Source organism: Oxyura jamaicensis, chromosome 2, assembly GCF_011077185.1.
Source record: "Oxyura jamaicensis isolate SHBP4307 breed ruddy duck chromosome 2, BPBGC_Ojam_1.0, whole genome shotgun sequence".
In the NCBI taxonomy this organism is placed as follows: domain Eukaryota; kingdom Metazoa; phylum Chordata; class Aves; order Anseriformes; family Anatidae; genus Oxyura; species Oxyura jamaicensis.
The window spans coordinates 135,989,698-136,014,992 of record NC_048894.1 but is presented as its reverse complement, the minus strand read 5'-3'; the positions used below and the strand labels follow the sequence as shown (position 1 = coordinate 136,014,992).

Below are 25,295 nucleotides of genomic sequence, written 5' to 3'. Positions count from 1 at the left end.
CTACCTGCTTCCTGCCACTAGAGGGTAATGGAGAGACAGCTTTTGTTTCTTAGGAGTGAGTTCTCTTCTACAAAATTAATGCTTCACTTTCAACTAATTGTGAATTTTGACGGATACACAATAATAAGCAGATGAACTAAGTTGCTAGGAAGCAGATGACACAGTTGGGCTTGGGGCTGAATGCTGAGCACAAGGAACAGGGAATGAACAGAAATGAGTGGCTGAGTAAGACCAGAGTTCAGCGGGCCGGACCACAGCTCTTAGGTACATCAGAAAGCATGACTGGGAGCCTGTTGGTGGAGGAAACACTCAGCTTAGACCTGAGTCCAGGGAGTTATGGGATGAGATCACGAGGTGAGGAGGAAACAAACTAGGTGAGGTGTCTAGTATAAGAATAAGCACCTAGGAACAAGGATGGTGAAATTCCCAATGTAGGTGGGACAAAACAGGTAAGGTGAGCCTTGAGTAGTTGACACTAAGTAGTAAATTGTGTGTAGTCGTGGCCGAGTGGTTAAGGCGATGGACTAGAAATCCATTGGGGTTTCCCCGCGCAGGTTCGAATCCTGCCGACTACGGCTGGAGCTGAAGCTCAGTGCAATTTTATGGATCACAGGAATTTTCGCACCAATATGAGGAAGAACTTCTTCACGATGAGGGTGACGGAGCACTGGAACAGGCTGCCCAGGGAGGTTGTGGAGTCTTCTCTGGAGATATTCAAGGCCCGTCTGGACGCCTACTTGGTCAACCTGCTCTAGGGAACCTGCTTTGGCAGGGGGGTTGGACCCAATGGTCTCTCAAGTTCCCTTCCAACCCCTATAATTCTGTGATTCTGTAAAATCGCTCTAGAAGTAGTTAAAGATCTGTAGGCTAATAAGACTATCTAGGAAGGTAGGACTGACATGAAAAGCTTGAGATCTCGACCCTGGGCTGACATAGATAGACAACGAGTTGAGGGTACACATATAAGAGATAGAAAAGAAACGAGACTGACAGATACAGTAGTAGAGGTGGGGCAGGAGGCTTCCAGTTTGGGAGGGTAGTTGAGCACTTCAGAAATTCCTATTCAGGCTTCAGAGACTGATTTGGACCCAAATATTTCTGATCTCAGCACCTCGGTCAAGTCAGACAAGTACAGGCAGAGGCTGCTAACCTTAACTAAGTTCTTTGATAAAGTCACTGCAGTCAGCATAAATATTCAAATTTGTTGCAAAACCACACTAAAGTTAGGTGTTTGTTTTTAATGTTCTGTTTTGGAACAAAATCTAAATATTACGTTAGAAAAAAGCCTGCGAGAAAGTATCTTCAAAGGCAGTGTCTGACTATTTGCAGCAGCGATAACGATCTGCAATTTGGAACAGAATGTTAACCAACAGGCGTCATCTGATCGGGGCTGGGGGGGGCTTGTGACAAAAATACATGTAACCGTGTAATTAAAGGCTCCCATAACGCATGTGCTCAGAACAAGGGTGGAAGCTGTCATGATGAGTGCCTATTAAATATGACATCGCTGTAGCCTTGTTACTGCTTCCAGTCGTATGAGAAATTCATATTAACCAGGGCAATCAATCCTTCCAAGTGAGTTCCTCTTAGTAAGAAGCATAAGAGAAAAGCACTTAAAAAAAAAAAAAAGTTACTAGTCATCAAGGATAATTAATAGTAATCAGCAACTGTTCCACTGAGCTGATGGTTTCTTGCTGAATAAAAGGAAAAAGCCTTACCCCTAAACAGATTTGGAGGACTTCTCTTTTACTTGTACGTATGCAGCCCATCCACAGCTGGGATTGGGGATAAGAGGCTTTGTCAGTGGACTCCACGTCTGAGCTGCACGAAGTTCAGAGAGCTCATCGCTGCCCTCACAGGCTGGTGCCTTAAGGTTCTCAGCTGAGGACCAAGGCTAGAGTCAAAATGAAATTACTGCTGTTGGAAAGGAGGGAAAAAAAATAGGCCGAGAGGAAAAACTGAAAGGAAAAATAAATTTTCAGCTTGTGTAACAGGCATGGAGGCAGAATTTCTGGTGGTATGAGTTGATGAGCAATAGTTGATGAGCAAATTCCTGGAAGTGTCCAGCAAAAAACAAACAAACAGCTGAGGCACTGCCTAGAGGTAAGAGAGGAGGAGGACAGAAGCTGTGAGGCACCACCTCTCACCGGTTACTAGAGGTGCAGTTTAGAAACTGCCACAGAGGGGCAGAATTTACTTATTTTTCATATGATGGCAAATGTATTAAAAAAGAAATGGCTGCTAAACACTGCCGTGGGTACCTGAAGGATGCATTTCCATCACCGAGCTCTGGGGTTTGCTAATGAGTGAGAATTATACCAGTTGCCAGCTAATTTTGGCTTTGGCGTCTCCCCAAGCTTTTAAGATGACATGCTGTCATCAGTAGATTATCTGCCTGGTAAGAAGGTTAATGAACAGACTTGGGTTTATGCTATCACAGTATTTTGAATTTCAGAAAGATGGAGCTAGAAGATTCATATGACTATGAGAAGCACAAAATATACAAACTAGGAAACATTCTCACTTTTTTTTTTTTTTTCCAGATTCTTCCCTGACATCTGTATGAGGAAGAAATGCACAGCTGCTTGCCAGTGAATTTTACACAATAAAGCTAAAGAACAAAGCAAAACCTGTTTGCATTTAAAGAAAAACAACCAAACAGAAATAGTGAAAATTAAACCACTCGGTACAATTCTAGTGCTGTGCTCAGTATTATTCACAGTGATGTTTCTGTATTTTGCTTCAGGTATAAATCAGAACGTTCAAAATAATGCTGAGTCCTGGGAACGTGTGAGTGGGAGAAACATACTGTCCTTCCTCTAGCTGAACAGCTTCCATCCCAGCTCACATTCCCCCTGTACCTTGCAAAATGTCAGCTGGGAATGTTTAGATTAAGGCTGTTCGTGCCAGAATGAGGAAGGGTGCTTTCTGAACAAACCTTCCACGTTTGTGAAGCAAAACTTGGAGCTTACGTGCAACTGAGATCCAGTCTTTGTGGCTTTGAATATATTGTCAATGAACTGTTTTTAATGTTCTATAAATATGCACAACAGATCTTGATAATTTATTTTGCTGAGTTTGTTTTCTTGCTATTGATCTTAAGAGCAATTTACAAGTCTCATTAGGCTTTATAAAGCCATTATTACTTTCCCACATTCCTAATGAACTAGATCATGCTGCTTTGGCAGGGTGGGGTTCAGTGCATGGCTGACTTCAGTGTAGCAAAAACGAAACAATTGACCCTTCTAAGCACAGAAATCTACATTTTATACAAGCATTATGAAAATAAACAAAATTAAATTATTTTATACCTTTACCTGGTGGTATATTAGGCGTATATATTCCTCACATATTAAAAAGCAGAAAAATTACTGTAAGCCTTGCAATGTCTGACACCAATGACCTACTATGACAGAGGTCACCATGAATAAAACTACTTGTTACTGTAGGCCTGGAAAATAAATCTATAAGCATTCACCCTTCTTTTAGCTCGAAGTGGAATACTGTTACCTTCACAGATTTGGACTTTTAGCTCTTCACTTATGTCCTCCAAAGCTGTGAAATCCTCAGCATAGAAGAGATGCTTATATGATGGTTCAGAAGCAATTTCCAGCAGTTCTTCCTCAATTGCTTTTCCTATTCCAATGGCATAGATAATTATACCTAGATTCAAAAGAAAGTGCATATAATTATTACATCGGCATTTCTAAGTCCTTGCTCCTCCATGAAAGGAAAATATGAGTATTAGTCATTTTAGAGAGAGAGCGGGAGAGCACAAGAAATATATATAAATGCTGTATATCTTCAAAAATGTGTTTGAACAGGCTTAATATGCTTCAGTTATTTAAAAGATGTGCAGAAACTGCTTTGCTGTCATTTAACAGATAGATGTTTTTTAAGATAAAGAGTCGACGGTTGGTTGGCCACTGGTAATAGTAAATGAAGCCATAAAGAGCGCTGTAAAAAAAAAAAAAAAAAAAAAAAAAAGAGAGAGAGAATTAGTTGGAAGCCACTAACTAGTGGTATACCTCAGGGGTCAACACTGGGCCCTATTCAACATCTTCATTAAGGAGCTGGACGATGAGGCAGCGCATACCTTCAGCGAGTTTGCAGACAATGCAAAAGTGGCAGGGCTGCTGACTCACCCAAGGGCCGTGCTGCTATCCCAAGGGACCTCAAAAGTCTTTAGAAATGGGCTGACAGGAATTTCATGAAGTTCAACAACGGAAAATGCAGAGTCCTGCACCTGGGGAGGAACAATCCCAAGCACAAGCACATGGAGGGGGCCAACCAGCTGGGAAGCAGCTCTGCAGAAAGGAGCTGGGAGTCCTGGTGGGCACAAAGTTGAGCATGAGTCAGTGATGTGCTCTGGTTGCAAAGAAGGCAACCATGATCCTGGGCTGCATTAGGCAAAGTGTTGACAGCAGGTCAAGGGAGGTGATCCTGTCCCTGTTGGGCCCTGGTGAGGCCACACCTGGAGCACTGTGTCCAGTTCTGGGCTCCCTGGTACAAGGGAGACCTGGGCATACTGGAGAGAGTCCAAAAAAGGGACAAGAAGATGAAGGCACTGGTGCATCTCTCTTATAAGGAAACGCAGAGCAAGATGGGACTGTTCAGCCTAGATAAGAGAATGCTCAGGGGAGATCTCATCAATGCCTCTAAATACCCAAAGGGAGGATGCAAAGAAGATGGGGCCAGGCTCTCTTCAGATGTGCTAGTGACAAGAGAAGAAGGCATGTGCACAAACTGAAACACAGGAGCTTTCCTCTGAACATCAGGAAGCAGTTTTTCACTCTGCAGGTGATGGAGAACTGGCACAGGTTGTCCACAGAGACTGTGGGGTCTCCCTCCTAGGAGATTTTCAAAAGCCATCTGGACGTGGTCCTGGGCAACTGGCTCTGTGGTTGGACCAGATGACCTCCAGAAGTCCTTTCCAACCCCAACCACTCTGTGATTCTGTGAATCATACAAGTCAGCCTCCCAGCTGAACTGAAAGTTCCTGGTCCGTGTATGCAGGGTGTGTGCGATAAAAGTACTTACTGGCTTGGTGGGGAGACCTGCTATCTGTCAGCAAATGGGTCAGATTCTTGAAAGATGCCAGTAATTTTGAATAAATAAATAAATAAATAAATAGTTTTTAACTGGAATCCTCAAAGCAAATTGATACTAGATGCTTTAATTCTAAAGGATGGGGTGGGAGGCACAGCAAAGGCACCCAAACCTATGAGGGTAAGAAGAACATGGGGAAGGAATCCTGGGGTCTGGGAGAGAAAGGCCCTCACAGCAGAGATGCTCTGTACAGGCATCTCCCCTGCAGACGTGCTAGGGAGAAAAGAAAAGAGGATTTATAGTCTTCTTCACTCTGATACCTGGGCAGGAGGAAGTGGTTCACAACCCTCCAATTGGAAAGACTGTAAACAAGCAACGAGTAGAAAACACGGTGATCTTCAATATCTCCTTTTTCAGCAGTTAACCACGTATTTCTTTATGCTTGCAAGCCTATCACTTGACACAACATTTCTCTACATCATTTCTGGCACAGAAATTGTCCACAGCTAGTGTTGATTTTTGATTCATGATGCAGCAATTAGCTTCGTAGTACTTCAAGCTCTTTTGCAAGATTCAAGAGCAAACAGTGACTTCTCAGCTGTTTGGTTTCAGATAAATCTTAAGAAGTTTGGTGTCTCTCTACTATCACTGAATAGTAACAGCTACACACTGACTGAATTGCAACTTTAGCCTTCTTTATGAAGAATCCTGGGCCTGATAACATCAAAAAAACATGCATTTTCCAACTCTTCAACATTTTGCTCAAGCATCTCCTTACTTTTTGTCATGAATCTGCCTACAATTGCACTTCAGCCAGGAAAGCAAAACATTCACCAGAAGCTTATTCAATTTAATGAATGAACCAGTCATACTGAATCTGTTGCTTTTTAAAGACTTGGAGATATCAGTGATAAAGCATTCAAGGCCAATTTTATGTTCAACATTACTACATTGCCTACACTGCAATTACACAAGGGATGGATTTGGCTTGTAGCGGTACAAATATCAGTGTAAACAGTCTCGAGCTGGGGTTTCATTCAGTAAGTAAGCAAAGTTGGCTTAGTATTATTTTCCTTCAGTCCTGTAAATTCTCCATGTACTTTCCCAGACCTCGCTATTTAGTGTATAAATCTTTCATTTTATCTTTGTAAAAGCCCTTGGCTTATATTTCATTGTAACAGCAACCTTGTTAGTTCATACTCTTCTCATATCCTTTTCTTCACACAGAGAAGTCTCAGTCCTGACCAGGGCTACACTACTCATACATCACCATGACTGTCATATCAAGTCAATAAAACAAGACCAGAAAAATATGTGCAGCATTGTTGTCGTGGTTTACCCCAGCAGGCAGCTAAGAACCACACAGCCGTTAGGCACGTGGAGGAGAGGATTGGGAGGAAAAAGATAGGACAGAAAAGGAAGAGAAATAATAACAATAACAGAATATACAAAGCAAGTGATGCTCAATGTAATTGCTCACCACATGCTGACTGATGCCCAGCCCATCCCCAAGCAGTTGTCTCTCCCCAACCCTGGCCAGACACCCCTAATTATTGTGCAACATGATGCCACATGGCATGGGATATCCCTTTGGCCAGTCTGGGTCAGCTGTCCTCATTCTTTCCCCTCCCAGCTTCTTGTACACCCCCAGCCTACTCACTGGCAGGGTGGTGGGAGAAGCTGAAAAGTCCTTGGCTTAGTGTAAGCACTCTTCTGCAATAACTAAAGCATCAGTGTGTTATCAGCATTATTCTCATCCTAAATCCAAAACAGCACAATACCAGATACTAGGAGGAAAATTACCCCTAACCCAGCTGAAACCAAGACAATCATCTAAAATTTGGCTATTTTATCTGTGTTGTGGGTCATCAGGCCTGGTTCTTAATGCAGTTTCTCAGAACACAGAAAATGTATTTCAATGTTTTACTGTAATGTTTTACAGTAGCACACCTACACTATCACTACTCTATGATTTTCTATGATTCTACATTCTCTTTATCACAATATTTGCCTTTAAGAAAGAATCAAAGACACTTCCACTCACCAGTTTGCTTCGCTCTAGCAGCCCACCCAGAGACTTCATCTTGGGCTCGTCCATCCGTAAATACAATGGCGATTCGAGGGACATTTGCTGAAAATGGTCTGGCTCCTTCTGTTTCTGTGAAGCTTCTCTCAAACATTTGCTTCAGAGCCAGTCCTGTCATGGAACCTCGCCCCATATATTTCATTTGTGATACAGCTTTCTTCATGTCTTTGGCTGATCTGAACTGCCTTAATGTAAACTCTGTGCGGACTTCACTGGAATACTGAAGCAAACCAACTCGAGCCGCTTTGGGTGAAATCTCAAGCGTATCCAATATTCCTGAGACAAATTGTTTCACAATTTCAAAATTATCCTCTCCGACACTTTTTGATCCATCAATCACAAACACCAGGTCAACCGGGCCTTCAGTGCATCCTAGGAAATAAGCAGCAGCGTTCAGGTCATGAACAAGTCCACAAAGTTGAAAATAGGACCTAGATACTTAGGGATTGTATGAGTTCAGGTGTCACCTAGAGTACCTTGATCCTGGCTCAGACAATCTTGCCAGTGTGTCTAGAGATGTTGTGCACAGTCTAGATCAAAAGGTAGGAGTGTGCCCATGACCAGAGTTTATAACCAAAACATAATCACAGTGAATATTTATCAAGATGTGCTGCTTTGTAGAATACTTATTTTTTTTAAAAAAAAGTTTGCAGTAAAATAGGTTTTTAAGTAAATTTTAAGAATGACTGTTAAGTGGGTAAAACTGTAACTGAAGAACATAGCTAAGATACAGAAACAGTTTTGACCATTTCCTTCTAGGTATAGGTCTGTATGCTAACTTTACCTTTGTGTAGATGACCAGCACTGAAATAAATGGAAGAGAATCACTGAAGCCGTATTTGTACTGCAGAAGTAGCAAAAACATAAAGATGGTACAAAGAAATGAGTTGCTGAAGCTATACTTGTATATAAGATGAAAATCTAGAAGTTATGTTTAGAGTTGCAGGAAAGAATGAGGCAAGAGCCAAAGAGCTTGGGGAAGGCTGAGAGAGAAGAGATGGGTTAGGTAGACTGCCCTACAGCTTAGGATGAGGTTCATGTCTAGGGACAAAATTCAGACGATGCTTGTGTTTTTATAGCACAAACTTAAACCTCTACTGGCAATCAGCTAAAAAAATATACGTGAGACAGTAAGTGCTAGAAGGGTACCTAGCTGATAATGTTGGATCAGAACTGTTTATATACATTGTTTTGCTTGGAACTCTCTTACAATCTTGTAATTAGAAGGCTTATTCATTGCTGAAATTAATGTTTTCTGTTTTACCCACCGGAGCTGTGAGACAATCCAGGAGATACTGATAAACTTGGGGTTCTCTTACTTGGTTAAATGCACATGTAGAAATCAAAGCAGCTGTAAGCACCCTGCTTTGACTGCAGAAATTACTGAAGCTGTCTGTTAGCAAGTCAGTAGGGATATGCAATTTTCAGTTTTAAAGTTTGGACATTTCTTCATAGACAATAGCTCCTTCATAGAACCGCTGTCCAAGAATTCCTTTCTGCAGTCATCTGAGGATAAGATGTGTCATGTACCAAAGTAATGGAAATGCACTGAATATCAGAACCACCTCAATATCACTGCATATGTCAAGACAGGGCAACAGTTCATGGTGAACTGTTTTAATTATGACTGAGATCAGCCATGAACCTGTTACCATTCTTTTGGTAATAATACTCTCCTCAAGTAAGGCATCCATTTTTTTGCAGAATAAATATTTTTACTGAGCTCCAGTAGATGAGTTTCTCCTCCAGAAATTAGAAGGGTGATGAGATAAACGCATATCATATTCAAAGGATGTCATGTTAGAAGATAAGAAAATAGAATTAATGATGTTTTAAAATTTAGTATATAAAGATAAAAGCTCCACAGTATATGGATCTGTTTAAAGTACACATTCCTTGATAATAAGATTTTGTTCTGACTCTTTTCCTGATGTTTGGAAAGGATTATTATTGTATTTGATACTGTATCAAACCAACCGTTAATTTTGTTATTTTTTTTTGCTTACAATAGTGTCAAGCTAAATTGTTCAAGACATTTTCCATCACACTCATATATGCTTTGGGCTTTCAAACAATACATCAGTTTTGAAGTGAGGCATTTGAAGTGAGGTCAAGTAATTTTAAAAATCAAAGAAACAAATTCTTTCCAAATAAAATGTACCTACTTCTGCATGTTTTCTGATCTTCTTTTAGTACATATCCATCCTGACATTTGCAGATGTATGAATCATCATTATTAACACAAATATGTTCACAACCATGGGCAACTGATTTGCAGACATCTTTGCCTATGAAAAAAATGAAATATTTATATGTATTCTATTTAACATTTTTATAAATTCAAACATTCCAAACATGTCATTTGAATAACATATGACAAACAAGTAGAACATCTATCAGTTTTTTAAGTAGTAACGCTGGAGAAGAGTGTCTGATAGACTTATTCAGTTACTTACTTCGACATGTTTTTCCATCTTGTCGCAGGACAAAACCCTCATGGCACTGACAGCTGTATGAATTGTTATTATTAATGCACACATGTTCACAGCCATGGTCAATGGACTTACACAGGTCTTTATCTGAGAATTTTTAAGAGAATTTCCTTATTAGATCTGTTCTCAAATGCAAAACTGGAATAAAACACTTTTGAGAAAAAATTAGTCTGTTATCGCTTTTAGGACTGAAATAGCATATTCCTCAAAAAAGTTCCAGCTACTCACTCCTGCATGTTTTCCTGTCTCTCCTCAGTATAAACCCTTTGTGGCACTGACACACGTATGAATCACCAGTTGGAACACAAACATGTTCACAACCATGGTTGACTGTTTTGCAGATATTTTTACCTGGGAATAATGAAAATAATATTTAGCACGGTTATCCAGGTAAATAACTTTCACAAAACATAAAAATTAGAGCAATAATCTTCCAAGAAGGAGCTCATTTCCATTAAGTTGATTGCATGTTATTTTATTAAGTTATTGCTGTGATAAAGACACAAAGAACACACTACATGATATGTTTCATGAACAGATCAGAAAGTATGTAATGGAGATTAAACATCTTACTTTTACAAGTTTTCCCATCTTCCCTCAGTATGAAGTCCTCATGGCACTCACAGATATAGGAATCATCAGTATTAACACAAATATGCTCACAGCCATGGTCAACTGATTTGCAAACATCTTTATCTGAGGAGAATGGATGGAGTTTGTTAGATGAGATTCTTTAGGGAGAGTAGGGAGAGATAATATCTTTAATAAGTAGCTCAGTTAGAAATCACAAATAAACATACACATATGGAAACACTCACAGGTACAACACTTAAATGCCTCAAAAAAACCCCATACTCTTATGGCTCAGGCTACTCACATCTACATGTCCTTCCATCTTCCTTCAGTATGAAATTTTCATGACATTTGCAGATGTAGGAATCTTCAGTATTCACACAAACTTGTTCACAGCCATGGTTGATTGAATTACAAACATCCTTGTCTGCAAACAGAAGAGTTAGTAGTTAACTTATACCAGCAGAGGTCTTGATTATATGTGTAATTCATCAAATTAAGTTATCATGCTACTTACTTTTGCAGGTTTTCCCATCTTCTCTCAGCAGAAACCCGTCATGGCATTTGCAGATATAGGAATCATCAGTATTAACACAAACGTGTTCACAGCCATGGTCGAGTGCTTTGCAAAGATCTTTATCTGAGAATAGATCACAGGTCTTGCTAGTTAATACGTTTCCACACAACCATGAACTGCAGATAAAAAGTTTGCTGATAAATATCGGACTACTTACTTCTGCATGTTTTTCCATCTTCTCGTAGCAGGAATCCCTCACGACACTTACAAATAAATGTATCACCAGCATTAACACAGGCATGTTCACAACCATGGTTGACTGATTTGCAAATATCCTTGCCTAGCAATAGTCAGATAATATTTAATGTGATTTCTTAGTTAAACTTATATATATATATTTATAGAAATATAAAGACCTTAGGGGTAATCCCATGAGCAAAGAAATATGGAAGCATGCATGCTGAAAGAAAATTTCTGACTAGTTGAATGATTGGCAGTTTAGCTCACATGGGGCACGAGTTCTTTACTATCTGAGCAGAAAGAACTGCATGGTTTGGATGGTCTCCCACTGACAATGAATCATTTTAGGATTAATCTGACTAGATTAAGGAGGACACTGTACTGACAGCAGTAAGAGAAAAAGGAAGGAGTAATTTAGCATAGTTATTTAGCATAAATTCATGCTAGTGAAAACAAAATTAAGCAAAACACCACAGGACACAAAGCAAAACAATTCTTTAGGACTCTTACATCAATGCCAAGAATCTGCATAAGCAAAATCCAGGAAAATAGGAACTACTAATTTAAGAGGATAAATAAATTGCTGAAAAATGATGGGGGAATTTGTATGAGTGCAATTGCAATGTTAAAACCAGTTGGTCATAACCTCTTCAAGAAGAATAGAGGAGGAGAAAGTACAGGAGGAAGTCAAGCCATCTATCAGCATTCCCTGTTGTTTTTTCACTGAAAAAAATCCCAGTTGCTAATGCAGAACTACCTTTACATAGGAAATATAACAGTGGATACCTCTGACAGCAAAGTTCACATTGGTCAGAATCACAGAACCATAGACTATCCTAAGTTGGAAGGGAACCACATCAATCTCTGAGTCCAACTCCTGCCTCCACACAGCACAACCCAAAAATCAGACCCTATGAGAGCATCGTCCAAACACTTCTTTAACTCCAGCAGGCTTGGTGCCACGACCACTGCCTTGGGAAGCCTGTCCCAGTGCCCGACCACCCTCTGGGTGCAGAACTTGTTCCCAACGCCCAGCCTGACCCTCCCCTGTCCCAGCTCCATGCCGTTCCCTCGGGTCCTGTCACTGTCCCCAGAGAGCAGAGCTCAGCGCCTGCCCCTCCGCTCCCTTCATGAGGGCTGCTCTCCAGCCTCTCATCTCCCAGTACGTACATACAGCTAGGGTTGCCCTATCCCAGGTGCAGATTCCAGCACTTAACTATTGTTAAATTTCATGTGGCTGGTGATTGCCTAGCCCAGCACAATCTCCTGCTAATGTAGTGTTACCTGCAACTTTACTTAGTATGCAGTCAAATCCTGTATCCAGATCATTTAGAAACACAATGAAGAGAACTGGCCCTAAAACAGAGCTCTGTGGACCCTCGCTAGAGAATGGCTGCCAGCTTGATGTAACACTATCACCTTTTTAGACTGACCCATTAGCCAACTGTTCACCCATTGTATTATGTATTTGTCTAGCTGTATGCTAGATATTTTGTCCAGAAGGATAATGTGAGAAACTGTATTGAAAGCTTTGCCAAAATCCAGATTACATCAGCTGGCTTCTATTGGTTCTTAGCAATTAGCAGAGCAAGTAAGTTCAATGTGTAGGGAAGTCATTTATGTTTTCGCAAGAACTTCAGTCTGAGACACATTACCTGGAGGTTTCATGCTGCCAATATTAAAAGTCAAAAAAATACTATAGAGGACAATGTTCTAACTCAACAAATATTACATTCAAGACATAACAATCTAGACTAGATCCCATTCTAGCAGGTAAAGAAGAAATGGTTATGGAAGTCAAAATTAGCATCAGTTAGCATCAGCTTATGCACAGCTGCGTGCAATATTTGTTGCTTTCAAACAGAACAAAATACAAGCCATCAACAGACTTCAGAAGGATAATTTTTACATAGCTGAAAGCAGTTATGAGCCAAAGAATTTTGTGATGGGAGGAAAAAATGAAAAAAGTAATGATGACTGCACTATTTAAGGTTATTTTAGATAACCTTAACTAGATACCTCCAAAAAAAAACTTAGTCACATCATCAAAAAAAAAAGTACCAGGGTAGTTAGAAACCAACCTCCTTTAGAAATTGAAATAGAAAACAGCTATAAGATATGAATAATGAATGAAAAGAAAATTCACATTATTTACTGAAAATGAAAACATGAAATTAAAAAAACATGGAAATAGTAAGATAAATGAAAAGGGAATGCCCGATGAACAAAATGAAGGGCAGTATGAGTAAATTATTTAAAGGCTATTTGGAAAAGGAAAAAAAAAGAAACATTCTAATGGCATATTGTTAATTAGTAGATAGAAATAATAGAATTTTCAATCTTAATGCAGAAAAGGTAAAAAATATTTAGTATATTCAGATTGGAACTTATGAAATAGGCTACTAGTGATGTTTTCTCAGCTGAGGGGTAGGGCACACAGCACTTACTGAAGAAACAGTAGTAACTTGCAGCCAAGAGGTGTAACAGAGCTGGCTGAATAACCTTTTGGATGCTTAGTGTTATTTTTTTTGTTACCTCCCATAACTCCAAGGAAGCCCCCCAAACACGTGTATACCCCCCGTGTATACACGCACAGCTTTTGAAAAGGATAACTACTTCAGTGTAAACCTGTCTGCTTGACACTAATCTGCATGAAAACAATGGAATAGATAATGTCGACCTTGATTTAGAGAAAATCAAAGAAAGAAAATTAATCAAGTTGTTATTATGGAAAAATAGGTCCGGGAAAAGTAAATAAGTATCTTTTTTAATTGACTATGAGGCTGTTTTGTAAAGCTCAGGTTATTCATACAATGGAGAATCCAGTAAGGTATCAGCCTTGGTTTTGATAAAGAAAACAACAACAACAACAAACCCTACAAAATCAACATTATATGGATTAATAGTGGCTAGAGAGGTCTTCAGGATAAATTGCAAATGGGGAATTGTCAAGTGGCTTTCTTTCTAAGAATTTGCCCTCCTTTCTGCTATTTAACATTTTAATGAACAATCTTAAAGAAAATATAAAATAATCACTGACAAAGTTTTTAGGTTATTCCAAAGTTGAAGGAATGGCAAATAAAGATAGAGCAGCTGCTGATATAACTGGACGGGAATCTTTTTGCAGGCTGAGTAACAACAAGCCACACATATTTTTAAATAGCCAGAATTAGACTTACTTATTTTTTTTAAAAAAGAATAAAGGCTATACTTCCCACGGGATGTGGGACACTTGTGTGACTGAGCGTCTTATGTGGCTATGGTTATGGTAGATAACTGGCTACACATGAGCTTTAGCAGAGTTGTATGGTAAGAGACTGATGTTATCTTTGGTCATAAAAAAAAAAAAAAGGTAGATTTAAAAAAGAATTAGGGATATAGTTCTTGTACCCTAGACCCTACTGTACCTTGTATTGTAAGACTTTGTACCACTGCGGTGTCCCCACAAGGATGCTGATAAATACAAAAGGCTTTAGGAGAGCAAGAAGAGATTTATGAAAAGATCGGAAAACATATAAAGAGCTTGCAGGAGTTTCATCTGCTTATCATGTACTAAAGACCATGATTAGAGGTTAAGCTAAGGAACGGGTTAAATTATGGTCCACATGAGTATACACAGAACAACACAGTGGCAGTTAGAATTCAACTCATCAAAGTAAAATGTAGCAACATCCTATGCTCAAGATTAAATTTTGGCATAGTCCAGAAATGAGGTTCACATTTTAAAAGCCACATTCAGACTTAAAACTGGCTGATTTTCTAAAATATAGCTTTAGTTCAAACAATAATTAATTCCTAAAAATCTTATGATCTATAGAGGACAGTATTCCACTCTGACCACTAGGAATAACTGAATAATTTCCAAGTAAAAGCGAAATGAAATATCTGCTTTTATTCGTAAGCTACTTACTTCGGCATGTTTTCCCATCTTGCCTCAGTACAAATCCATCATGGCATTGGCAAGTGTACGAGTCGTCATTATTAACACAAAGATGTTCACAGCCATGATTGACTGATTTGCAGATGTCCTTACCTAGGAATAATTTAGATTTGATTTACTACCATTTAATAAATGAGTACATTTCCAAAAATATAAATGCTAAAAGTAATAACCTCCCAGTAGAATAAAGAATTTATCCTCCTTTTTGTCAGGTAAAATCATAAATAAGACCTACCTCTAACACAACATGCTTCTCCAGTAGACCCCTGAGTGTAAAAAATACATTAACATCAAGTAACTTACTTTTACATGTTTTCTCATCTTCCCTCAAAACAAAACCCTCATAGCACTGGCAAATATATGAATTATCAGTGTTCACACAAACATGCTCACAGCCATGGTCAACAGAATTGCAAACGTCTTTATCTGGAAAAGAATAATGGTGCCAGAGTTTAAAACATGTCTACAAATGCACAGGTTATAAGGAATTTTTTTATTAAATATAAGGATACTTACTTCTACATGTTTTTCCATCTTCCCTTAAAGCAAATCCCTCATAACACTGGCAGATGTATGACTCATCAGCATTAACACAAACATGTTCACAGCCATGGGCAATTGAGCTGCAAATGTCTTTATCTGAGAATAGTTGACGGTTTTTGGTTAAAGCACATCTACAATGAATATATTATGCAGGGAGAAGTAATAGCTTTTATTAGGTCTATTGGGATCATTGGAAGAAATGGACAAAAATTTAGGCAGCTAACACTTTTAACTCTTGGTACCTGAAAAATTGTGGGTCTTTTTTTATCTACAGTCATATCAATTTAGCTACTAAAATACACTATTTCTGTCCACTGAGTCTCTTACAAGCTTCTGGCAGGTATAACAGTAGTATATCATGAATAAACTTCTGCTTTTAGTTAAAACACTTCCACAGGTCTGTGTATTGTAGATAAAATCTACCAGTAATTACCGGAGTACTTACTTCTGCATGTTTTCCCATCTTCTCTCAGCAGGAAACCCTCATGACACTCACAAGCATAAGAGTCATCTTTGTTAACACAAATATGCTCACAGCCATGGCTGACTGATTTGCAGATGTCCTGTCCTGGGAATGATTCAGATATAAATACAGTTTTGAAGGAAAACATGTTTAAAAATGTAGGTATCAAAATGATGTTATCTAGTAAAAGGTGATAAACTCCTTTCTTTCCTTGCCTAATGCACATGCAAAAATGTTCAAGATATATTGGTTACTCACTTCTGCATGTCTTCCCATCTTCTCTCAGTATGTATCCCTCACGACACTTGCAGATGTAGGAATTGTCAGCACTAACACAAACATGTTCACAGCCATGGTTGACCGATTTGCAGACATTTTTACCTGAGAGTAATTTAACAGATTAAGAATTGTGTTAGTTAAGGACAGGATGTTCAGTTATTGAATATTCATGTCTTTGCTGCTATTCTGGACTCAATTCTGCAAATCATTTATAGCACCTGCTGTCAATTTCTGTTGTAACAAAAAGGTACATCTTTGTTGTACAAATTTTATAACCTTATTACTAAGGAAAAGTGCATTGTTTTGGTTCCAGAGTTTGTATAATTTCATGTGTCCCCAGCATGAAGATTAGTAACCCACAGAGGTTTCCAAAGGCACCTAAAGCCCACCTCCACATTTCAAGTAGACTTTCTGGTGAGAAACCTATCTTTCCATCACCCTCATTTTATCATCAGTAATAAACCTGCTCAAACCCAGTCATGCTTTCTTTCCCTGTGGTTAAGTTCAGATGGTGTTTGTCATTTTTCTGTAAACTAGAATTACAAAAGCTCAGTTTATGTAGTGTTTAAATGTAATGAGAAGGACCAACCATATGATCCTGCTGTGGCATTCTGGAAAATTGCCAGCTATAGTTGGGTAAGCTGATGTTCAGTGGGCTTTCCTGATATGTGATTTAGTTACAGTTTATATTTCAAAATAAAATGAAATTGTCTATTTATTAACATTGGGTAAACTAACATCTTTCTTACTTACACTTTTTTTCTCCCCACCCTTTATTTTCTTGCCAAGACTGTTGTGTGGACACAAAATTTCACTTGCTTTTAGCTTTTTGCAATGTTAAAGTGTCAGTACTTTTTGAGACAGGCAAAATTTGTCACTCTTTGCATGGACTAACAAAGTAGGTTGTTGATGTTATATGTGTAATGCAAACTGATAATATGGAGATTTTCTTTCTTGTGTTAGCATCTGGATGACTTTTAAAAAAAATTTTGTAAATGTTTTTTAACAGCAGATGCTGATGAGATCTTTGGATATGATTTGGTTTATAGTTATGAAGTATATCACGCCTGTGTGGTTTCCAGGGACTTATCCATAATTCTTCTTTGATCACTTAGTGTGTGCTCGTATACTGCAGAGAAATTTTCAGTTCCTTTTTATATCTGTCACTCTTCAAAACTGCGTAACGTAGCCAAACATATAATGCAATTATGATATCTCTTTTGCAATGACCCTTATACCACATTGGGGGAAAATGAACATTCCATTAGTATTGCAGGCTTCCTTGTGCAGTATGTTTTGAAATGCTATATATTTTTCCCTCGATTTGGGAAGAAAACTACAGTTGTCTGATATAAGGATGTAAGTTGGAGTATAATAATTTTGGATCCACAACAGACCAGCATCAGAGCTACTTTTTGTATGTCCCAGACATTCAGGAAGTCATTCAGGTGCCTAAAAGTTTGCACCCAGTGCCCATTTAGATGCCCTAGAGTATCCAAGACATTGACACACTGCTGGCAAATAGGACACCAAAGGGGAAACTGTGAACTTTTGCAATCCTGGAGCATTTAAAATGACACAAATGAAACCCATGTTTAGGCAATCAAATTGTACCCTACGGATTTTTTTCTGTGAGAAATAAAAATCTAGCACTGAATTGCTGAATAATAACTTACGTTTACAAGTTTTTCCATCATTCCGAAGCCTGTATCCTTCAAAACACTGACAAGTATAAGATCTGTCACCATTTATACACAAATGTTCACAGCCATGATCAGTCAGAGCACAATAGTCAACTCCTGCAGGAGCAATGAAAGTTATTTTTAAAAAATATTAATAATTAATTAAACAATTGTTTTCATCCCTAGTATTTGCATTGCATTTAAGCAAGTAAATATAAACACATTGACTCACTTTAGGAACAATCCTGTTCCTTATCCAATAATATACATACACCTTCAGTAAAATTTAAGAAGGCTTTGCAGTACACTGCTTTGACTGCTGTAAGCAGAGTTGAGAATGTTTAGAATAACTCAAGAGAGTCCATGCCTCAGTACTCACAAATTGAATTATAATAAAACAGCACTTTAACAATGATTTCATAAAACAGCACTTTAACAATGATTTCATAAAAGACAGTGGCAAAGACAGAAAGCTACCTTGTGAACACTCGTCAAAAGTGGTTTTTAAATGACCTGATGTAAACGTGGCATTCCCTAGAACTTGCTTGTGTGCCTGACCTAGCTGCTGTGGCAGCAAGAAGAAAACCTCTCTGGGACCTCAGTGGTCTTTGGCTTGGACTATCCAAGCTTTTGCAAAGAATTGAAAATGACAAGAACAATCAAATGTGGTCCATTTTTTCATCTCAAATTTCCTAAGTGTTTCTTCTGTGTAGTACAAAGACATAGTACCCCCAGGAATCTGCAGGCAGCACTCACTGCTCTTTATAAGCTACACACACAGTGCCACTCATTGTTTTGTACTAAGCTGTCAAAGCAGAAATCTATTTACCACTCAGGTGCTCTCCCAGCTGTCTTAAGATAACTGTGCCTCTATATATGACACCAGTGTTGTCATGTCCCTGATGTTTTCCCATTAGGAGTGGTATATGTTAAATGCTAATCCCACTCAGCTGCTCATTCAAGACATCCCAAATGCCAAAACTATTTTCATGGTAGTCTAAAAAACCCACAATGTCTCAGCAACTCATCTGGAGCTCAGGAATAGGACAAATCTTATTCCTAAATAAATATGAGGGGAGGAATACACTGGCAAGAAGAACCGCCATTCAAAAATTCTCAGTTTTATTGCATGAAGGGATTCCAGAAGCCACAGCACAGCTTTAATGTTGCTGATGGGTGTCCAACTACAGCCTGGAGGAAAATGACTGAGTGAAATAAAACACCTTTTTACTACAAAGGAAAAGGGTTTTTCCATTCGCAAGTTGATAAACTATTAAAAATATAGGTCGGCTGTTTCTGAATTTCCAGTGGTTCTTTTAGATGAATTTTCAGATAAATTGTTTCTAGTAGACCCCAATCCCTATTGTATATACAAGAGCACTAATTTTGTATTACTGTCTCTTCTGATTTTTGCAGTGACAGAAGGAAAATTTGCCGAGATATAGAGTGGTGCTAAAAAGGGTAGTACAGAGACTAAGATAAGGTTAAAGACAAAGGCAAATTGCGTTTGCAGATTTGCCTCACTTTTCCCAAGATTATTTTTGTATCCAAGATTGTTTTTGTATCATTTTGATTTCTGTTAAAACTGTGTGGCCCAAGTGCAAGTAAAGGAGCTAAGTCTGGAGCTACTCCAACACTCAACAAGCCTGCAAAAAAATATACCTCTGCAACCTGCAGAAAAGGTGGCCAAAACTCTCTCATCAAAGACCACAGGTCCAGGAAAAGTAACCAGGCAAAATATAATCACATTCCTTTCTTCCTGGCTTTTTTTTTTTTTTTTTTTAAGTGAAGAAGGCAATGTGGCCATTTGTGAAACTGCAATGATTCTCAGCGATCATTAGATTTAGAAAGGGTGGAGGGCTGTCAGGACAACTTTTGTTCACTTATTAAGGGGTCCCATGTGAGCAGTAAAGCTCTACGGGACTCACACTTCTGCCCCAGATCAGATGATGCAGTTTGCCTGGGGAACACAAATCTTAAAATGTCAGTCAGACACATGTGTCATGTGACTGGAAAACTGTCCTCAGCAACTGGGGATGTATCTTCCAAGACTTGCTGCAAACACTACAATTTACAGTCATCTTGACAAGTGCCTTTTCCCAAGTTCTTTTTCTCTCTGTGTCTGCTTTCAAAACATTATTAAGGTGTTTTTGAAATTCAATCTGTGAGAATAAATTGAATCATAGAATCACAGAATGGTTTTGGTTGAATGGGACCTTAAAGCCCATCTAATTCCAACACCCCTACCATGAGCAGGAACACCTCCCACTACACCAGGTAGTCCCATCCAGCCTGGCCTTGAGCACCTCCAGGGATGGGGCAACCACAGCTTCTCTGGGCAACCTGTGCCACTGCCTCACCACCCTCTGAGTAAAGAATTTCTCACTAAGGTCTAATCTATATCTACCCTCTTTTAGTTTAAAACTGTTAACCCTCGTCCTGCTGCTGCACTGCCCAGGATATAGTTGGCCTTCTGGGCTGCAAGCACACATTGCCAGCTCATGTTGAGCTTTTCATTCACCAGTACTTCCGTGTTCTTCTCTACAGGGCAGCTCTTAGCTCATCACCCAGTCTGAGTTTGGGATTGCCCTGATCCAGGTGTAAGACCTTGTGCTTGGTCTTGTTGAACTTCATGAGGTTCACAGAGGCCCACCTCTCGAGACTATTACGGTCCCACTGGATGGTATCACTTCCCTCCCCTGAAGGTGTGTCCCCTTCCCTCTATGAAAACAGAAACCTTTCCCAGATGAGCTGAGATCAAGAAGACTTACGTGTGCAGGTTTTTAGGTCCTCATTAATGACAAATCCTTCAAAGCACTGACAGACATAGGAATCATCGGTATTTAGGCACAGATGTTCACAGCCATGATTACTTTCAGCACAGTGGTCCACTCCTATTGATTTGTGTTAATAATTGAAGAAACACATTGGAGTTTTAAGTACAAACACTATGACATTGTAGTTTGTGCACAATGTCTTAGAGCCAAGGGGAAAAGATCAATACAGCTTTTTATTTATGCAGCATTCCCACCTATTTGAACAACCAGACTTAATTAACAACACCTAAGTGAAATGAATAAAACAACCCCACACAGCAGACAACAAACTTGATGAAGTGCTTGCCAAATGTCATGAAGAGAAACTAAGGTAAAGTGTCCTGCCACAGGATCATTCTTTCTTTCGTTAAAAGGCAAGGCTCTCTCTTTTTTTCACCATAAAATTTTCTCAGGGAGAAGTAGGAATATTAGTAACTCTTGTAAAAGAAATTATAGCTTCCAGATTATTTCATAAACAGTAAAATCTTTTTCAACAAATGAGCAATCACAAATTAAAACTATCCTGCCAACAGGTTACCACAGTTCAAGCCTAGTGGAGAAAAGATACAAATTATGAGTATGGGAGTGTCTTAACTTGTTCCATTTACTTTGTTTTCCTATTTCTATTCTGATTCCAAGTCAGATAAAATGGAATATTTATTGAATCTTGTATGAAACTGGTCCACAGAACAGACAGCAAAGCTTTAGAGTGAGATACGTGCACTTGCAAATGTACTATGTAATCTGCTGACTCTGTAAGTATAGACAAAGCACATTTTAGGAAAAAAGCTTCATATTGAACTTTCTCATAACATTTTATTCATGTCTTGCTAATGGCTATTTTTAGTTATATAGGCCCAAATCACTTTAGCTTAACTTGATCAAAAGTAGTGGAGTTCCCTCAGACACAAAAAGTCTCATGTCTCTATTTGCAAATCATTTACAGATGTGAACAGACACGTCTGTAGCTGTCTACATTTAGAAAAAAAAATCCTTTACTTAACATAAGATCACTTAGTTTTAAATATTGCTGTTTATTAGTTTATTTAACTAGGCAATGAGTTTGCAAGAGTCAGTCCAGATTTACCATTATACATAAGGAGAGGTAACATTGGCTTGAACAAGCGAAGCTGAGGTGTAAGTTTTTACTAGCTGAAGCAAGTTCCAGCTGGAACAGTCTCCTTATTCCAAGGGTTTACATCACCATTAAGAGGCTTGTGTAACTTCTCAGAGCACACAAAAATCATGGAAAAAAGGATAAAATAATAACAATAAAAAAGAGTCTGTGAAAAAATGCATCTGTAGTTTGGCACCATTTTTTAAAATACAAACATCCACACTAATGTGAATTTTAACATTTAAATATTTGGGTTCTAATGCAGATATTTTTAACACATGCTTTCAAGGAGTGGAGTACTCACAAAGCAGCTAATTTCCAGGCTTTAAGAAATAGTGTAACTGTAAATTTGTTCATCATATTTGCCTCATTACTATTTTTTTAAAGGAACAGAAGGGTGGGGAAAAGGGGAAAGGTCTGTATTTAAAAAAAAAAATTGTATTGGGAAATATTTATTTTTAGATATTCAACTTGTGATAAACTAAAAACATAATTGTTAAAAAGTTCTTGCAACACAACCAAGTACCTTTCAATACAGCTTTATCACACATAGTTTATTTTAAAATAATTACTCCCTAGCCTATAAACTATTTTTAATTTCAGTGACAGATTGTTCCTTTGGCAAAATTTATCATAAGTACATCAGGCAAAAATGCTACCAAGATTTTAGATGATGTGCAGAATGGTTCTCTGGAAAAAATACAAAATAATAATAATAATAATATATATAAAAAAACAGTATCTTCTGAAAACTAGGTGACAGTAAGTGGGCAATGGTGTTGGTGTCTTCTGGTGCAACACTGCTCACTCCTTTAGTAACATTCTTATCAACAGAGGACACTTATCAAACAGATTGATGAAAGTGCAAACATGTGGCAGGGGGAGATTTCTTAACATCTCCACATATCAGCATACATTAGTTTTAAGTGTGCTGCAGTTAAATAGCACATAGCAATGACACAGAAGTTCCAGAGTAAGCTCTGCCGTTGTGTTTGACACCATGGCTGAACACCTTTTCCCAGTGATCTGTATTGGAGAAGATGATGCTTTAGTTCCATACTGAATCTGGGATCTTACTACAGCATGACTTCACTAGGGCTGCCTTGGGGTTGACTTTACAGAAACATAGGTTTGCATAGCTCAAAAAGATCTCAAAAGGGACTCAGGATCATTTTCTCATTCTGTTCACACCTCACCCCAATGCACTAACTAGTTGCTGCAGTTCATGAGATACTTATTTCTGCACGTATTGCCATCATGTTGTAGGGTGTATCCAGGATGACATTCACACACAAGTGACTCTTCCATATTAACACATTCATGTTCACAGTCATGCTAACCAAAATCACAGAAGTTTACTTCTCTAGAGAGAAAAACACTAAAGAATTCAAGCCAGTTGTGAGGGTTTCTGAAGTAAAATAGCTTACAAAAACTCACTTTTTAAAAATTGTACCAGATCCTATGCCTTGGACAGCTTTTAAAATTGCATATCTGATAGTGAGCTGTGGATCTGTGAGTTGACTGCAAGTACTTGGCTAGGTAAGACTGCACTTTGACTCCATACCCCTGCTCCTGTAGTCATTACTATTTATGCACCATGGTGCATGGTGGAGGACGAAAGCCTGGTGCTGGTCACCAGTGATGTATACTTCCTGATTTATAATGAGGGCATATATGCAAATGTTCTACTTTATCTTACAAGTTTATTTAGCATCAGCTTTGTTATAACAAGTTTTGGAATGGGAGCTCAATCCTGAAAATGTCACCAGATTTACAGCCAAATCCAGAGTCCCCTAAAGTCAAAGAAATGAGACCCTAAATGAGAGTTATGATTTGTCTTTAATTCTTAATTAAATCCTTGGCAGTTAGTATTCCAGGCAATATAGTTCTTTCACTCCTATACTCACCAAGGTACATCCATTCCATAAAAACCTGAATGCATTAAAATACCATACAGATAATAAAAGCCAGAGTAGTATGGATTGCTCTAAAAACAGCACTGTGTACATAATGATGCTTGATGAAAAAACATCTTCAAGACTGAAAGAAGACATACTTGTAAAAACAGATACATGTTATGAGGGTCTAGAAATATAATTATGTTGCTCTAATCAAGATTCCTACTCATAAAGTATCAGTACAATTCCCCCCCCCCACCCCCCCCCGAACTGAGTCACCGGGTTAAAATAGTTCTTTATTAACAGCATTACACTAAAAACTTGCTGAGTTTCTGGGCCCTAGCTCAGGACGAGCTGTAATACAAAATGCTTTGTGAAGTAAGTAATATGTACAACTGGTTTGGAACCCTAACATTGCTGAGGCTGTTGATACAGTTTGAAGGAAACTGTATGGGGTTTCATGTGTGATTTTAAGTTGCTTCTCATAACTACATTACCAATACATTACTTTCTCAAAGCTAATGAAATACATCTGTCCTTGCTATAGCAACTCAGCAGCAAAGCAAGGTAAAAAAAAAAAAAAAAAAAGCTGTTTGTGCAACTATAGGACAGTGTCAGAAAGTCAGAAAATAAGAAACAAACTTTTTGGTTTTGAGCCACCATGGTTTCTATATTATGCTTTAAGTTTTCATGAATCTCTTAAAAATATTTGTAATATACAACCCAGTCTATGAAACAGAAAACTGTATTTTTCCAGCATGACTGGCTCAGTTAAATTCAAGTTTACAAAGAAAGATTTGTTTCAACCTTTATAATAGAGAAAACTTTCATCCTTTCAGAAAGGAAACCATTCACAGCTGGTTTAAGAAATAAAAGCAGATGAACTTCATTATGTCCAAAGGATTACTCACTTTTGCATGTTTTCTTATCTGGATTAAGTCTAAACCCTTCTTGGCATCGACAAAAATAGGAATCATCTGTATTAACACATTCCTGTTCACAGCCATGGTCCTGAAGAGTACAATAGTCTGGTCCTAAATGGAAAAAATTGTGTCAGTGAGAAATATAATTCCTCAGATATAAGCTAGACAAGAAACATTTACGTCATTTTCTTTTATTTCTTTTTCCTCATGCACCGTTTAGAACTTTTACCATATTGTTTCAAACTTTGAAAATAAAAAGTTCCTTTCTGACAGATAATCTGTTACACTAAGGTAGACCTGATACGTATTCTTAAATGAATTCTTGGAGAAGACATGCTACATGCAGTACAGAAGTTAGAATCTTAAATATTTCTCAACATTTCACAGCTCAGCCCTATATAATGCTGCATCAAAACTGCCTATTTATTTTACTCAGAGCAAGTTTGATATGATCCGTAATAAATACACAACCAAGCTTCTGAATGCTATTCATTAGATCAAAGTGGGACAACCAGGTCATCAAGGGCATCAGTGTTTTTAAAAGCCTTGAGCACTTGCTACATGGCTCTTCCATTTAAAATGCTCATCAAAGGAAAGATGAGCAAATGCTAGCAACAGCTAACACTTTTGTACAAAGTACCTTAGAAGGGAAAATAATTCTGCAGTAAGCACTGAGA

At 38.3% G+C, this 25,295-nt stretch overlaps 1 protein-coding gene and 1 non-coding gene across 16 annotated transcripts in view; one reads left to right on the top strand and one right to left on the bottom strand.

Moving 5' to 3' along the window:
- MATN2 (matrilin 2) overlaps nt 1-25,295 on the bottom strand; it is a 66,864-nt gene that overhangs the window by 3,429 nt on the left and 38,140 nt on the right. For 11 of the 15 annotated variants that reach the window (XM_035319585.1, XM_035319584.1, XM_035319590.1 and 8 more), the window contains 17 exons: nt 24,607-24,729; nt 20,636-20,758; nt 17,859-17,981; nt 16,162-16,284; nt 15,886-16,008; nt 15,414-15,536; nt 15,201-15,323; nt 14,868-14,990; nt 10,935-11,057; nt 10,718-10,840; nt 10,505-10,627; nt 10,201-10,323; nt 9,856-9,978; nt 9,592-9,714; nt 9,301-9,423; nt 7,094-7,507; nt 3,511-3,663 (listed from right to left, as the gene is read on the bottom strand). In XM_035319585.1, coding sequence (XP_035175476.1) covers nt 3,511-3,663; nt 7,094-7,507; nt 9,301-9,423; nt 9,592-9,714; nt 9,856-9,978; nt 10,201-10,323; nt 10,505-10,627; nt 10,718-10,840; nt 10,935-11,057; nt 14,868-14,990; nt 15,201-15,323; nt 15,414-15,536; nt 15,886-16,008; nt 16,162-16,284; nt 17,859-17,981; nt 20,636-20,758; nt 24,607-24,729 — 2,412 coding nt within the window. The remainder of the gene's footprint in view (nt 1-3,510; nt 3,664-7,093; nt 7,508-9,300; nt 9,424-9,591; nt 9,715-9,855; nt 9,979-10,200; nt 10,324-10,504; nt 10,628-10,717; nt 10,841-10,934; nt 11,058-14,867; nt 14,991-15,200; nt 15,324-15,413; nt 15,537-15,885; nt 16,009-16,161; nt 16,285-17,858; nt 17,982-20,635; nt 20,759-24,606; nt 24,730-25,295) is intronic. The other 4 variants (XM_035319591.1, XM_035319595.1, XM_035319597.1 and 1 more) reach the window with 4 other exon arrangements.
- Nucleotides 494-575, top strand: TRNAS-AGA. Its single transcript has one exon. It is a non-coding gene; the product is annotated as a tRNA-Ser (tRNA).